At 34.0% G+C, this 14,993-nt stretch overlaps 2 protein-coding genes across 2 annotated transcripts; one reads left to right on the top strand and one right to left on the bottom strand.

The window, feature by feature from the left end:
* Positions 1-239: 239 nt before the first annotated feature.
* On the top strand, positions 240-9,301 carry LOC123663622. The gene is made up of 8 exons (XM_045598290.1): positions 240-347; positions 5,180-5,377; positions 7,502-7,864; positions 7,945-8,010; positions 8,454-8,516; positions 8,596-8,676; positions 8,754-8,813; positions 9,055-9,301. Exons 1-8 carry the CDS (start codon positions 240-242, stop codon positions 9,208-9,210), a joined length of 1,095 nt encoding a protein of 364 aa, XP_045454246.1. The 3' UTR covers positions 9,211-9,301.
* On the bottom strand, positions 9,261-14,310 carry LOC123663526 (farnesol dehydrogenase-like). The gene is made up of 6 exons (XM_045598203.1): positions 14,179-14,310; positions 12,893-13,058; positions 12,111-12,252; positions 11,477-11,606; positions 10,852-10,977; positions 9,261-9,695 (listed from the first exon to the last, which is right to left on the bottom strand). The coding sequence occupies exons 1-6, from the start codon at positions 14,308-14,310 to the stop codon at positions 9,651-9,653; spliced, it is 741 nt and encodes a 246-aa protein (XP_045454159.1). The 3' UTR covers positions 9,261-9,650.
* Between the last annotated feature and the right edge of the window lie 683 nt (positions 14,311-14,993).

Here is a 14,993-nt window from a genome sequence, read left to right as displayed (position 1 = left end):
TAATACACACTTAAAAACAGTAACGTGAACATCTATGAAACTATTAATAAAATTAATGACCAAATTACGAAAAAAAAAAATATAATTAATAATAATTAAAATATTACGTAATCTACTATTTAAAAAAAATGTAATAATGAAACAAGAATTTGAAAATTGCATCAATTATAGTCATTAGTTGTATATGTATATAAATACATTGTCGATTCAAATGTTAATTATTTTGTGTAGTGTCAACGATGGGTCGTAAAGGCTGTACCGGTGTCATCTTGGCGTTATCGCTTTTAGCAAATGTGTTCTGCCTACCGCCTCCTTTATTACGGGTGAAGAGACAACTTGATTCTGATGTAAGTTTTTTATTTATTTATTTATTTAGTAAGTAACTCAAAACAACTGCTCTGGTGTTGTACGTAGATGCACCTAAAACACCGACATTTTGCGGGGTCGATTCCCGCTTGGTATAGATGTCCGGTTTGATTTCAGGTTTCGATATTGATGATGTTTGTCCGTGTGTGATCTCGGCTGTTATCATACCTGATAGCAATCGTTACTCATAGTAGGGAATATATCTGCCAACCCGCAGTTCCCCTCCAATTCGTCTCCTTCACGGAGAAACAGGTCTATTCCCAGCAGTGGATTGTTACAGGCTGAATCGTAACTGACTTATAACTTGGTTTGTATAAAAAAAGATATTGTTACGACTATATTATAACCGTTTTTAGTGCAAAAAAAATCCCTTCTAGATGTATAAAAATGAATTCAGGAAACAGATAATTTAGGTAGGACTCCATGATGATATCTGCCGTTGTTTTTCGATCTGTTCTTCTTCTGTGTATTACTGGTTTTTATATAGGAGCAAACATACAGGCAGACAAGAAATTTTAAAATTATTTTTTTTAATGAATTGGCTTAGTCTCTGATATTTTTCAAAATGATTTTTTTCGTTTATAATTGCCCCACCGTGCCTCAGAGAGCACGTTAAGCCGTCGGTCCCGGTTGTTATCATGTACACCTGATAGCGATCGTTACTCATAGTAGGGAATATATCCGCCAACCCGCATTGGAGCAGCGTGGTGGATTAAGCTCTGATCGTTCTCCTACATGGGGAAAGAGGCCTTTGCCCAGTATAATTGTGTTTGCTCGCAAACAAAAAACCCGCCATCAGGGACATTGACAAGTAATAAAATGAGAACATGATCAACGTTTTCGAAGTCAGTTAAATACGCATTATTACGGATAATTAAAAAACTACCCGTCATATCTCGCTCACATTTTAATAGAACCATATTTACCAGTCATGAACCAGCTTTCCTATATTAAAAGAATCATGAAAATCAGTACAACCAGTAAAATTTATGAGGTAACACACGTAAATAACTAGGTACAGTTGAATTCAGAACCTTCTACTTTTTTTTAGAATCGGTTAAAACTTTGTATCAATATTCGAAAAAAAAAACTTATATAATTATTGTTTTACTGCTATACCCGTGCAAATAATTCGCACTAAATAAGTATAATAAATATAAAATAGGTATCACCACCGTCAATCATGTTGACGTTGTTTTAAAATTAAAGCCGTCATATATGTAAATTTAATAATTAAATAATTTGTAAAAACAAAAGCAATAATAATTTTGTTAGTTGTTGATTCCGGTAGAGCAAGCAATTATCTATAAAATGATATATAAATTATGGGGAGTAATTGTGAAGTTTTTTCTAAAAAGGGAGGCAAACATCTAAACCTTGGCGTACTAATATATACTAGTTGTCGCCCTGTGGCCGAAATTCAACCATAATTAATTTAAATTATAAGTTTGAACATATTGGTTATTATGTTTGACATTTAGTAAAGAGAAACAATATTATGCTATAGTCTATAATCTATTCTCAATTTAATTGAGGCGTGTGTCAAATATATGGCAGTGTGTGTAATATTTTTTTATTGATTTTTATATAGAGAAGGAGTGCAGAATGCTATTATTTATTTAAAATTATGCGTAAAACTACATTAAATCAATAAAAAACATTACACACACTAACATGTATTTGACACACACATGCATATAATATACTCTTTTGTTTATTATTATAGAAGTCTAGTCTTTGACAACAGAACCTTAATAATTTTCAAACTTATAATTTAAATGGATTATGGTCGAATCTCGACCTCCGGGCGACCACTAGTATTATTAAATAAATAATCACAAGGGCAGAATAGCGTTTATATAAATCAAACCTCGATTATGAACTGTACATAAATATTATAGTAAATATTAAATAAATAAAAAAATATACTAAAAAACGTAACAGTAATTTTTTTTGGTTAGGAAATGTGTGTATAGCTAAAAAAAAAATCGCATTTGATAAGTTCAATGCCATTTTTAAATTATTGTTATTGTAGTACTATGTTAGATTTTTTTGTTTTGAATTATTTTAATTCATGATGGTCATATTAAGGTTTAATCATAGGAAGTACGTTTCAAAGTCATCTAATATAGATCATTTGTGTTTAAATAAAATATTAATTGTAACTAGATATTTATATTTCCTTGTAAAAGTATCCGGTTTATTACATATTATACTATAACTAATTCTAATTAGTATGTACGTAATCGTTTTAGGTGTACATTGACTTGCCCGTTAGATTAGTTTGTCTCTGCTTTCTGTTTATGTCCAGCAGTGGACTGCGATAGGCTTAAGTGATGGTGATGATTGGATAGATTACATTCTTGAGCATATTTTATTAGCTTTTGTCCTCTAGGGCTTCTTTTTCCGAATCCGTTGTTTCTTCAAAGTTTGTTTTCTTCTAGATCTTTCTTTCCTATCTTCGCATTAAAGTCACCCAAAACTGTAAGTTATTTATTTGAGATTTCACGAGTTTTATTTAGGATTGTATAGAGTGTTTCAATTTCCGATTCTTCAGCCTCCTCAGTGGGTGCATATACTTGAATAATAGTAAATGTCAGTCAGTCAGTCAGTCAGCTCAGCCTATTGCAGTCCACTGCTGGACATAGGCCTCCACAAGTTCGCGCCAAACATCCTGGTTTTCCGCAATCCTCATCCAGCATACACAGGCAATCTTACGCCGATCGTCGGTCCAACGGTCCAATAGTAAATGGTAGGTCGCTTATTTCTATATCTAAAATTACTACTCCACCTGATAATCCTTTGAAACTTTTTATGAAGGTTTTAAGATGTTTCTTTATAATAAAGCCGACTCCATGCCTACCTTTGTCCGACCGTTGTAGCATACTAAGAATTAGTTGTGCTCTTCTATGCCGTAACACAATCTTTTCACTTCATATGAACTGATAATATCATCATTACATAGTATAAAACAAAGTCTCTTCCGCTGTCTGTCCGTCCCTATGTATGCTTAGATCTTTAAAACTACGCAACTGATTTTGATGCGGTTCGTCCGTCTGCCCGTTCGTCGCCACGATAGCTAGACAGTTAAAATTTTCATTGTTATGTATTTCTATTGCCGCTGTAACAACAAATACTAAAAAAATAAAATAAATATTTAAGGTGGCATACAACAACGCGATTTTTTTGCCATTTTTTGCTCGATATCAATAATGGCAACAGATAGGCACTTGAAATATACACAAAAATACTCAGTTGTATTGTTACTTTAACAATAAAAAATAAATTTAAAATAAAATAAATATTTAGGGGGTCTCTCGTACAACAAAGTGATTTTTTGCCGCTTTTTGGCCGATATTAAAATCAGCACTAGGTAAACGCTTGAAATATTCAAAAAATATTTAGTTTTATTTTTGTGTGCCTACTGTTATTATTTATTATATAAATACAGTTATTATTTATGACTGCTGTTATTATTATTACAAGAATAGCATATTGCCCTTGCGAAGCCGGTTCGCTAGTATTTAATACTTTTGAGTTCGTAATTTCTATGAGCTTGACCGGACTTGCCAACGTTGTTGCGTACACACACACACAGACACATTACTATAAATAAACAGAATATAAAAAAATAAAAGAGCAAATAGCGCAATATTTCTACATTTATCATTATTGTATTAATTTTGACACATCTGTGTTTTTTCCTTTTTTTTTCTGATCTACTTATTTGTGTGTGCAAAGCTCTGTAAACTTGTATGTATGGACAAATAAAAAATAATAAAAAATAGACACAGTACCTGAGAATGTTTTGAACAATTAACGTTAGTTTTAATTGCTCAAACTCAGGATTATTTTTTTATATCGTCGTGTTCATTACGTGTAAATAATTATGCTCGTGTGTGTATTAACGAAGGCAAGCTACCTTGTCACAAATCTAACATGGCAGATAATTTAAATCTTATAGAATAATTATTATATATATTTATTGAGAGTTTTTTTTTTAATATCTAAGAACTTGATTCCAATATTAGTAAATAATTTCGCATCGTATACTAGCTTTTAACTTACTATAGCGATTTCATTCGCTATTGTCATCCATATCTATCCCTTTTTAACATTTCTCTAAAAGAAAAGCTGACTTCAATTACATCGACGAGTAATAAAATGAGAAGAACATCAACGTAGTTGAAATTCATTATATATGCATACTTCATATACAGCCTTCGAATATAAAAAGAATCATCATAATTGTGTTTGCTTGCAAACGAAAAAAAAGTGTGTGATCACGACTGGAGTTTACTCTTTCAGATCGACTATCTAAATAGGCACAAAAAGGCTTACTAGTCTAAGAAAAAGATTAATACCATATCAAATGGTAAATAAACGAAACAAATAACGCCATCTATCGGAACCCTTTTGGACTATATGAAAATCGATTCTCAAGGAGAAATCTCCAAATAATTTCTTTAATTTACATCGACAAGTAATACAACGTTAGTAGTCGAAAAACTAGTCAACTAAATACCCATTATTAGTAGTAAGTTAGTAATAACTCAAAGTGTACACGTTAGATCTTGATAAAATTAAAATGAGACCACATGATGAGCACCAGTATTCCAAGTCGAAAATAATCTTTAAAATCAGTACACCCAGGAAAAAGACACATCAAAAAATACATCGGAACTTAGAACCTCCTCTTTTTGAAGTTGTTTAAAAATTAGTAAAATTCAAGCGATGGTATGCAGCGGTAGTTTACTATAAATATCTCTCTTTCTGCATCCAGCTTAAAAATGTATACTAATTTGGTTTCCAGAATGAAATCGTAAAACGAGATTCAGTAAGTCCAAGTACTGTGAACTTAGATTTACCTCCACCGGTGCCTTACAACAATGATGATGATGATGACGACTTCAATATTCCTGACAAATACCCATCAAGCAATGGTGGGAGCAACATCGTTAGCTTGCTTAAACTAGCTACAGGTCTTCTTTCAGGATCTAGCGGTTCAAGCGTAAGTACACATACTGATGATCTGGAATTAAAAACGAGTATATTTAAAACATATAACATAACAATTTACAAGGTGAAAGCGAGGGCCATTATATTAAGCCACATACACTAAATACCATTTCTTAGCCATGATAGGTTACAGCAGGATATGTTCCATTAGGTGGCGAATACTAGCGCGACCCCATCTCGCCCCACCCAGGCGGATGACCGCTCACACGTGGTGGTTTTTAGTCAGCAGGAGTCTGACATAACCCTCTGGCGCCCCCGTGCTGGAGGGTATCCATGATGGATTTTCCCCACGTAAAAAAAAGGATATGTTATATTCAAAATCTGGAGCATGTCTGGGGAATTTAGTCGACATTACAGATTAACACATTTAAATAATACTGCTTCCTAATAGAAGTCCTTGTGGTAAGTAAAGTGTCCAGTGCTCCTGAAGAGGGGGTAGGTTCAGCAACGCGTTTGCGATTATTGCTTCTGGTATTGCAAACGTCTATAGGCTACGGTGAATGCTTACTTTATAGTAAGATGTGCCGTATACCTGTTTGACGACCTAGTCGTTAAGATATATATTAGGAGTTTTTTTCAAAAATATTAAGAACTGATCTTATTCATAAACTTCTGCTTCTTTTAATTTTACTTTTGTATTTGACTCAAAAATAAATGGTATGTTACGTAGGTTTAATATAATCCCTCTCGCTTGTATCTTTTATTGTATTTTTATGTTTTTGTGACATTTTTTATACTTCTTATTTACTTAGATATAACTGCACCATAATGATGTGCGCTGTTTTGTTTTGTGAATTTTTAGTGTATACTATTACTAATTCAATGGTTGATTGTAGTTAGATAATAATTTTTGGGAGAGTGATGATGTCAAAGATATGTTCATATTACGATATGTATTTTATGTACAATTATATTTTCTTTTATTTATTTATACTTTATTGTAGAATAGAATAGAATAGAATATACTTTATTGCACACCACTCGGCAAAAAAATTACATAAAACAGTTATTTACACATAGAGATAGTAATGTACAAAGGCGGTCTTATCACTTAGTAGGGATCTCTTCCAGACAACCTTTAGATATAGGATAATATGAATTGAAAAAGTAGCAGCGCAATTATCTGTATAATTTGTAAATTCAACATTATGCATGCAAACATGATGCATTTTCGTTCCCTACTTAAAAAAATACAAATCTACATTGCACATTGTACACTTACAAGTACATTAAAAAGAAACAAAAACAAAAAAAAAACACACTGAATAAAGTGCAAAGACGGTATATCACACGTAGTGATTTCTCACAGACAACCTGTTTATAACCTGCTATTTGTTACAAATGTTACCTATTTGTAACAATATTGTATATAAATAGTATAAGAAATGTATATATATACAGAATATATCATACACCAAAAACTATATTCACATGTACATAAAAGTAAACATACACACATTACATAATAATGTTTATAAAAAATAATCACATATATTTATATTACATAAACAGATAATTATTCATTAAAAATAATATATAAATATCATACAAATAATTGTTATTGACGATATGTTGATAGATAATGTTTTTTCGATAATGTTTTTTTTATTTAAATCTATTTCGTATTTCTTTAACGAATAACGATCGCAATAAAGTATCTGTTGTAACAAATGGGAGCAACTGTTTTACGTATTCTCCGCATTGTGGGGATACTCACAAGGACATACACCCATACCAAAAATAATTATTTACACAAATACAAATATAGCAGATATTCCAAGCTGGTGTCGAGCACATGACTCCAGGTGTTATGGTGACTACGTTTATTTCACATAATATAATATCGCACTCGTATTAAAAATTACACAAAATAGCAATAACGGTTTGAATATTATTTGCACGCTTGTTTTTCTTTTCTCACTGTTTGTGTTTTGTTAACGAAAGTGTTGGCTACTCTTGGTTTGAAATTTCACCTCACGAGTCTGGATGTGTGACCTCTTCCAGCACTATTAACACGTGACAAGGTAAGTCACTATTATATATTAATATTATTTATATTTAACTAAATAATATAACAGAAAACGAACAACTGCTGATATTATCCAATACTTTTCAGAAATTATTACTGAGACTTATCAAAGAAATCGTTAACCGCAATAAACCGTCGATTATTCTTGAACGCAAAGATTTATCTGGTAATGAAATCAACATAGATTACAAACCTGATTTCAAGCCACCACCATTTGAAAAGCAGAGAGATGGTAACGGAAATGACAGTTCCAGTAGTGATTCAAACGAATCTGAGAATGTCGCAGCTGAAGAGAGTTTAGAGGATGATAGTAATGATTCAGGACGAGATTCCGATTCAAACGTTGATGACAGTGATGATGACAATAACAGCGATTATGATGAGCCGCCAGGTGGTGGAGATGGTCAGGGTGGTGGCATTTTAGGTCTGCTGGCAGGTTTAAGTGGTGGTGTACGTTTCATTTTACTCGATCAGATTAAATATCTTAAAAGTTGCGACCTTTAAAACGTTTATTTGTTTTTTACTTACAGGAAGATGGTCAGTCAGATTTGGGGTCACTTCTAGCAACGATAGGTGGGATAGTGGCTAATCTAAGCGTACGTTACACATTATGCTTACTAAAGCTCGGTTGCTATATTCAGAAAACGGCTCATTGTGTTTCATTTCAGCCTATCACAGTCCACTGCTGGACATAGGCTTCCACAAGTTCACGCGAAAAATGGCGTGAACTTGTGTTTTTGTCGCACCGAAGACGCCGCTGCCCGTCTTCGGTCTGTGTATTTCAAAGCCGACAGTTGGATGGTTATCCCCCACCGGTCGGCTTTTTAAGTTCCAAGGTGATAGTCGAACTGTGTTATCCCGTAGTCACCTCTTACGACACCACGGGGGTGGCTAAATTCTTTACTACCGTAGCTACACAGCGACACACTCTGAATTTAAATCAATTTTTAATTTATCAATCTTTTTCTGAATAGAGCAGCTGGGCGCCATAGTGTGGTAACTACGAGTATATAATTTTTTGATAATAATTTCTTTTTAGGGCGATGGCATTGATTTAAACGCTCTGATTGCGTCTGGAATAGGACTGTTTGTTGGATTATTGGTATGTTTCGATTATACTTAACTTAGTTTGATTTTAGGTTATAAAATTATAAAGTTCATTTTTTTTTTTAATTTTGCAGTCTGAAGGTGAAGAAAATCCAGGAGAAATATTAGCAAGCTATCTTTTAACGTCATTAGACACAATCACAGGAGGCGGGGCGGTATGAGATTTGTGTTTGTTGAAAATTAGTGCATCTGATAGATGTGAAAGTAAAATTATTTTTCTTTAATTTTACAGAAAAATAATGGTGCAGTCTTTGGAAAATTTCTGTCGAAATTAGTAAAGGGTACTAGTGCTGTAAGTGATATTAAAATATTATTGATATTATTTTATAGTTAAATAATGATACCCGTCTACCTAGCGTGGTGACTATGGGCAACACACATGAGGTCACGCCATTTTGGCGCGAACTTGTGAAGGCCTATTTCCACCAGTGGACTGCGATAGGCTAAAGTGATGAATGATATAATTTTGAAATAATGTAGTCTTATTTATTATTGTATGTATATATATTGAGGTAAAAAGATGTTTTTTGCAGGCAGGGGATCCAGACGCAAGTTCCGAAGAGGCGAACAATAACATGAAGATGGCAGATTCTGCTGGATTTTTCCTAAGTTTAATTACATCTCTTCTAGGAGACATGTCGAAAAGTAGCTCCGGCTCTAACTCATGGCGGAGAAATTTTAATGATTAATTTTAGTTGTTGTATTTTTAGGCAATTGGTGAAGATGAATAAAACACTACTTAATTCTGGTGTAAATAATATAATTAAACTTGTACAGAAACAGAATTTTATTTATCAGGCACCTTAACTGTCTCCTGTAGTTACATATTTCCTGTCAAACAATTCTTTATATCCTTTATCTTCCCAATACCTATCCCTTTTATTTATTTCCGGTGGTTTGACGTTTTGCTTTAATATTTTTATTTCAAAATTTTGCAGAGCCAGTCAACAAATCCAAGCGACAAAGAGTCTGGAGAACCGGCCCAATCACCGCTGTGGACTTTGAAGCTCGACATATTGCGTGCATTACTACAATTTGGCACATCAATATTGGGTGTAGCTTCCTCGGCAGTTTTTTCGTCTTCATCTAGCTGAATAGTCGTATTTGTGCCATAATAAATATGATTAAATTAAAGCCTTCTCTCCGATGTCGGTTCAATCACTAGCTCAGAAATCTGTAATACATTGATTTTGATCGATAAAATTTTATACCTTCGATTTATATATTTATTGATTACGATACACTGTTATACATTATTGTACTTTAAACCTTGTAATTAAACAATACAATAAAATACTAAAATTATTTATTTTAATGTGATACAGACATAAGACTTATGTTTTCTTTACAAATAAGCTCTAACAATAAATATTTTTCATTAATCTTTGTTTATTTGCGTTTTGCACATTTGTGTGACAATTATTATCAGTGTTAATAAATAGTTAGTTGAATTACGTGAGCCATGTTTCTAAAACTCAGTTCAATATTTTTAGTTCCAAAATAATATTTGGGTTCGAAATTGTTTAAATATTATCGTACTAAAATATATATAAGGGCCTAATATTCAAGATGAACAAAGTCTGTTTAGGGTCTCTGCCTCAGTCCTTAGAAGAGTCCTTAGAGCATCAGCAAAGGACTTTTCTGAGGACCAATGTAGCTTATCATACTCTACCGGCCGGACAACGTGTTAGCGCAACGGTCACAGAACTGGTTTGCGGCTGGCGGGTTCGATTCCCGCACATGCCAACATTTGTATTGGCCATATAGATGTGTACCGTGATCTAGGTGTTTGTGCAGTCCTTGTGGTTCTTTCCATAGTGCCTCGGAGAGTACGTTAAGCCGTTGGTCCAGGTTGTTATCATGTACACCTAATGAAAATCGTTACTCATAGTTGTGAATATAGCCGCCAACTCTTATTGGAGCAGCGTGGTGGATAAGGCTCTGATTCTTCTCCTACACGGAGAAAGAAGCCCATGCCCTGCAGTGGGATATTACAGGCTGAAGCGTTAGTATAAAACGTACTCTACCAGCTAAAAATTTTCGAAACTCGCAACGGTATTTTTGCGTTCTGTTTTCGTTATTTTTAATGACTTCGTGTTTTTATAAAAATTACTCAGAACGAAATCTAAGGGAAAACATCATTTAGCTAAACTATTTTATGGAGTTTTAAGGTCCCAACATCCTAGATGTTTGTTTGATAAATTAAAATGAAGCTGAATGAGGATTTCGGAAAACCGAAATGTTTGGTGCGATCTTTGGTAGCACCAAGAAACCAACAGCTCCACGTGCCCGTGGAGACACGTGGTTCGACGATACGAGTATATACTTACGTTTACATTCGGAGGCGTGGATAGAACGTAAACTATTGCATCTGCTACGGATTCTGGTTTTAGAATAGGCATATCTCCTTTGTAGTCGTTGACCATTTCCGTATGCACAAGTCCAGGGGAGATACTCTGAAAAGTTTTTTTAAAGCGGTGTACTTTTTAATCAAATAATAGCACTTACATATACCATCGGTTCATCACCTCCGGTTTGGAGCTGTAGACATAACAAATATTAATTAAAGATCGGAGTATCCTGATAATAAAATGCGTAAAAGGAGGCTCCTGTTACTAATTGGTGTTGTAAAAAACTATCATTATAAGCTATGGTATCCGTTTGCCATCAGGAAGATTGTTCACTTGTTTGCCAAATTATTATACTAGTGGTCGCCCAGTGGTCGAAATTCGACCGTATTTAATTTAGTTATGAGTTTGAACATTAAAAAGAAGATTATATACATACATATATATGCGTCGAATACATGGTAGTGTGAGTAATGTTTTTTTTTATCGATTTAATTAATTTTTTATGCATAATAAAAAAAATATTAGCATTTTGCACTCAACAACTGGTACAAAGTTTTTGTTTCACATATTTATACATAGATTTAAAAATAAAAATATTGCTTACCGCAACCTTGATTTCACTCTTGAATTTAGCCAGTTCATTATTAAGGGCACTCGTGAAAGCGGTAACAGCGTGCTTTGTGCTGGAGTACACGTTGAATGATGTTTCAAAAGGTACGTAGTGTCCGGCTAAACTAAATTTTAAGAATACGGACATAAGTATATAGTAAATACAAATATCCGTCGCGATATATCTTAATATTGACGCTGCGTTGGTGCAACGGTCACAGCACTGGTTCGTGGTTGTTGCGCTGGCAGTTGCGGGTTCGATCCCCGCTCATGACAAACATTCGTATTGGCCATACAGACGTTTGCCGTGATTCAAGTATTTGTGTAGTCCGTGTTAAACCGTCGGTCCCAATTGTTATCATGTACACCTGATAGCGATCGTTACTCATAGTAGGGAACATATCTGCCAACTCGCTTTGGAGCAGCGTGGTGGATTAAGCTCTGACCTTTCCCCTACATGGGGAAAGAGGCCAGCAGTGGAATATTACAGGCTGAATCGTAAATACAAATACCAACTCTAAACATACCCACGATTACCGATGTTAAGACGCCTACACGAATCTTGCACCCGTACCCTAGTACTAGGTATATCTGGTATTAATATAACAGATATTTTTTTTAAAACGTACCTGTTAATGTTTATTATATGACCGTTAAAATTTCTCTTTTTCATGGATGAAATAGCGTATCTCGTGCACATGACCATCCCTTTGACATTGACATCGAGGGTAGATATAATATCTTCGTCGCTTAGAGCGTTGTTTCCAAGATCTGAAATCGATTATTGATGAACATTTAATAATAACCACCAATAGTTTATTACACCGAACAAATCAGACAGGATGGATTTTTTTTATTAAAATTTAAGCTATAAAAATAATTAATATTTTTTTTACAATACGTGATACACACAATAAGAGAGAAAGAGATAGACGTGACAGGATCATTATTCGGTAACGTATAATGAAGGAAGATTAAGTTGATTAAGTTTACCTAGCAATTAGATTTTAAAAATTGAATTATATGCTCTGATAAAGCTCTGATCAAATATGTGGTCCTTTATAAAAACTATAAATACTAAAAGATAAAATGGCATTCTTGTGACAGTCAGTTTGTACGAGAATATATAGGTTAAGGAGTCTATAGATGCCTGCAACTCCAGAAGCAATAAAAACGCCTTTACGACTCTGTCCCTAAATCCGACCACCTTACTCACAAAAGGAGCACAATATTCCTTGAAAGTTATATTATTCAGCAATGAGATGAGGATCGGATGAGGTCGAGGTACTTCTCCAGTCAGACTGCTCCAGATTATGAGCGTGATAAATAATAATAAATATTGTGAAGATTAAAAATGTACAAATATTTAATACTGTAATATTATAAACATAATTCTGATCAATTCATTTACCGGTAATATTGCCAGGTTTTAAAAATCCAGCGTTGTTAACAAGTATATCGGGCCCGCCGAAATTCTGCTCCACCCATTGAAAAACGGCTTCGATTTCCTTAGGCTTAGAAATATCACATTGTCTGGAAGTTATACTGCCTTTCCCCGTTACTTTCGAACCAAGATCCTAATAGCAAAAGCAAAAGTACCTTAGAGTATCTGTCTAATTAGGAAAGTAATTTATTGTTCTTACAAATAAAAAAATAATAATCATTCAGTTCGCAGTCACAAAATAAATAAACTTCTAGAATAAATTAGCCTAAGTTACTCCTTATTAGATCAATTATCTGCTAGTAAAAGTCCCGTCAAAATCTGTCCACCTGTTTCAGAGATTAGCCGGAACAAACAGACAGACAGACAGACAAACAGGCAGACAAAAATTGTAAAAAATGTTATTTTGGTACATGTACCGTGTATACATCCATATGCATTTATTACAAAGCGGTTATTGTAATATTACAAACAGACATTCCAATTTTATTTGTATAGATTAACGAAACGAGTTTATGTCAATATTGTGAAGCGATATTTGGTCCAAGCAGCCTACGAAGCCTGCGCCCTAGTTAAGAATATTTTAATGTGTAAAATTATGCTATTGTACTCAAAATTGTTAAAGCATAAAACGTTATACGTTCACACTAAACTTATCAATCATCATCAATACGTATAATAAATAAATATATAAATATAAATATAAATATATACGGTCGGCTGTTCCTAAAGTAAGCAACTTAATGCTTGTGTTATAGGTAACAACTGGCTGATGTAGCTAAATTTGTTTAAAATATACATATTAATAATACATAAACAATAATAAATATATAAATACAAATATTATACCCAGACTCAGGCGGGAATCGAACTCACAACTCGTGGAGCAGAAAGCAGGACCACTACAAAGTGCGCCAACGGACTCGCTGTCTGTACATTTAAGATATATATGAGAAAACAAATTATTGGGGCCTTTATCAACGCAAATAGCAACCAAAACCATGATTGTCAGAATTTTTGTCTCTTTGTCTGTGCGTTTGTACACGCTAATCTCAGAAACAGCTTATTCTGTTTAGCTCTAGTTTTTTACCAATATATTATGGCAAGCTTAGTTTAACATTTAGTGTTTGTTTCATGTCAATCGGTTCATAAATAAAAAAGTTAGGCCAATTTAAAGAATCACGTTGAACATGTAGTCATTATTCCACGTGGACGAAGTCGCGAGCACAGCTAGTGTTATTTATATAAATACATACATCAATAAGATTCGCCCTGCGAGCTAGTCCCACGACTTTGAGACCGTGGTTCGCGAGATGCAGACTGAGGGCTGCTCCGATGCCAGAGCTGGCTCCTGTCACTATTGCAACCTTACCGGACCAACGTTCCATATCTGTTGAAGAAAAAAAAAATATATTTTTAAGTTAAAAGTTAAACGTAGCTTGGGAATTAGGTTCAAACAGAACCAATACTGAAGAGAATAAACGTGGTCCTAATCATAAAGAAAAATGAATGTTTCTTTCGTCCTTTATCAATAAGTAGTCTGAAGGTGACTGCTTTACGTTGGCTTAACCAGAACATGTGGAGCATATGCCATCGAGTTTAACGTTTTCCGCGCTGGAATGTATCCTGATGGACTTTTCCCACGTAAAAAAAAAAATGAAAAAAAGGCAGGGCGCTGCAAGAAATTTCCTGCTCAAAATATGGAGCATCCCGACTGGTGTAGTACCTCGACCTTACAGAAGATTACAGCTAAAAAATACTGTTTTCAAGCAGTATTGTGTTCCTGTTGGTGAATAAGGTGACTAAGGGGAATTCGGGGATAGAGTCGGCAACGCGCTGGCTATGCTGCTGGTGTTGCAGACGTTTATAAGCTACGGTAATTTCCCAGACTACGGAAAATTAATATTTACTTTATTTTAGTTTGCACTTTTAGTTATCGTTGGACAGGTTTTTCAGTCTGGTACTGTCAACATTTTCTTTCATTTAAAATTCATAATGTGGGAAAACATATAGATTAATTCCATTTTTTGCAATTTATTCATAGCGTTTGCGTTATGTCAAGGCAATCCGC

This window comes from Melitaea cinxia, chromosome 20, assembly GCF_905220565.1.
Source record: "Melitaea cinxia chromosome 20, ilMelCinx1.1, whole genome shotgun sequence".
Taxonomy (NCBI): domain Eukaryota; kingdom Metazoa; phylum Arthropoda; class Insecta; order Lepidoptera; family Nymphalidae; genus Melitaea; species Melitaea cinxia.
Note: the sequence above shows the minus strand (reverse complement) of the source record. Positions and strands in the feature narration are given on the sequence as shown.

What these genes read in the sequence shown, in the direction of transcription:
- LOC123663622 (XM_045598290.1), top strand. Translation starts at nt 240, where the DNA reads ATGGGTCGTAAAGGCTGTACCGGTGTCATCTTGGCGTTATCGCTTTTA. An exon ending in TGGCAGGTTTAAGTGGTGGT is followed by an intron (nt 7,865 to 7,944) that starts GTACGTTTCATT and finishes TTTTACTTACAG; the next exon opens with GAAGATGGTCAGTCAGATTT. An exon ending in CAATCACAGGAGGCGGGGCG is followed by an intron (nt 8,677 to 8,753) that starts GTATGAGATTTG and finishes TTAATTTTACAG; the next exon opens with AAAAATAATGGTGCAGTCTT.
- LOC123663526 (XM_045598203.1), bottom strand. Translation starts at nt 14,310, where the DNA reads ATGGAACGTTGGTCCGGTAAGGTTGCAATAGTGACAGGAGCCAGCTCT. An exon ending in GCAGGGCGAATCTTATTGAT is followed by an intron (nt 13,059 to 14,178) that starts GTATGTATTTAT and finishes TTTTGCTATTAG; the next exon opens with GATCTTGGTTCGAAAGTAAC. An exon ending in AGAGTGAAATCAAGGTTGCG is followed by an intron (nt 10,978 to 11,476) that starts GTAAGCAATATT and finishes AAAACTTTTCAG; the next exon opens with AGTATCTCCCCTGGACTTGT.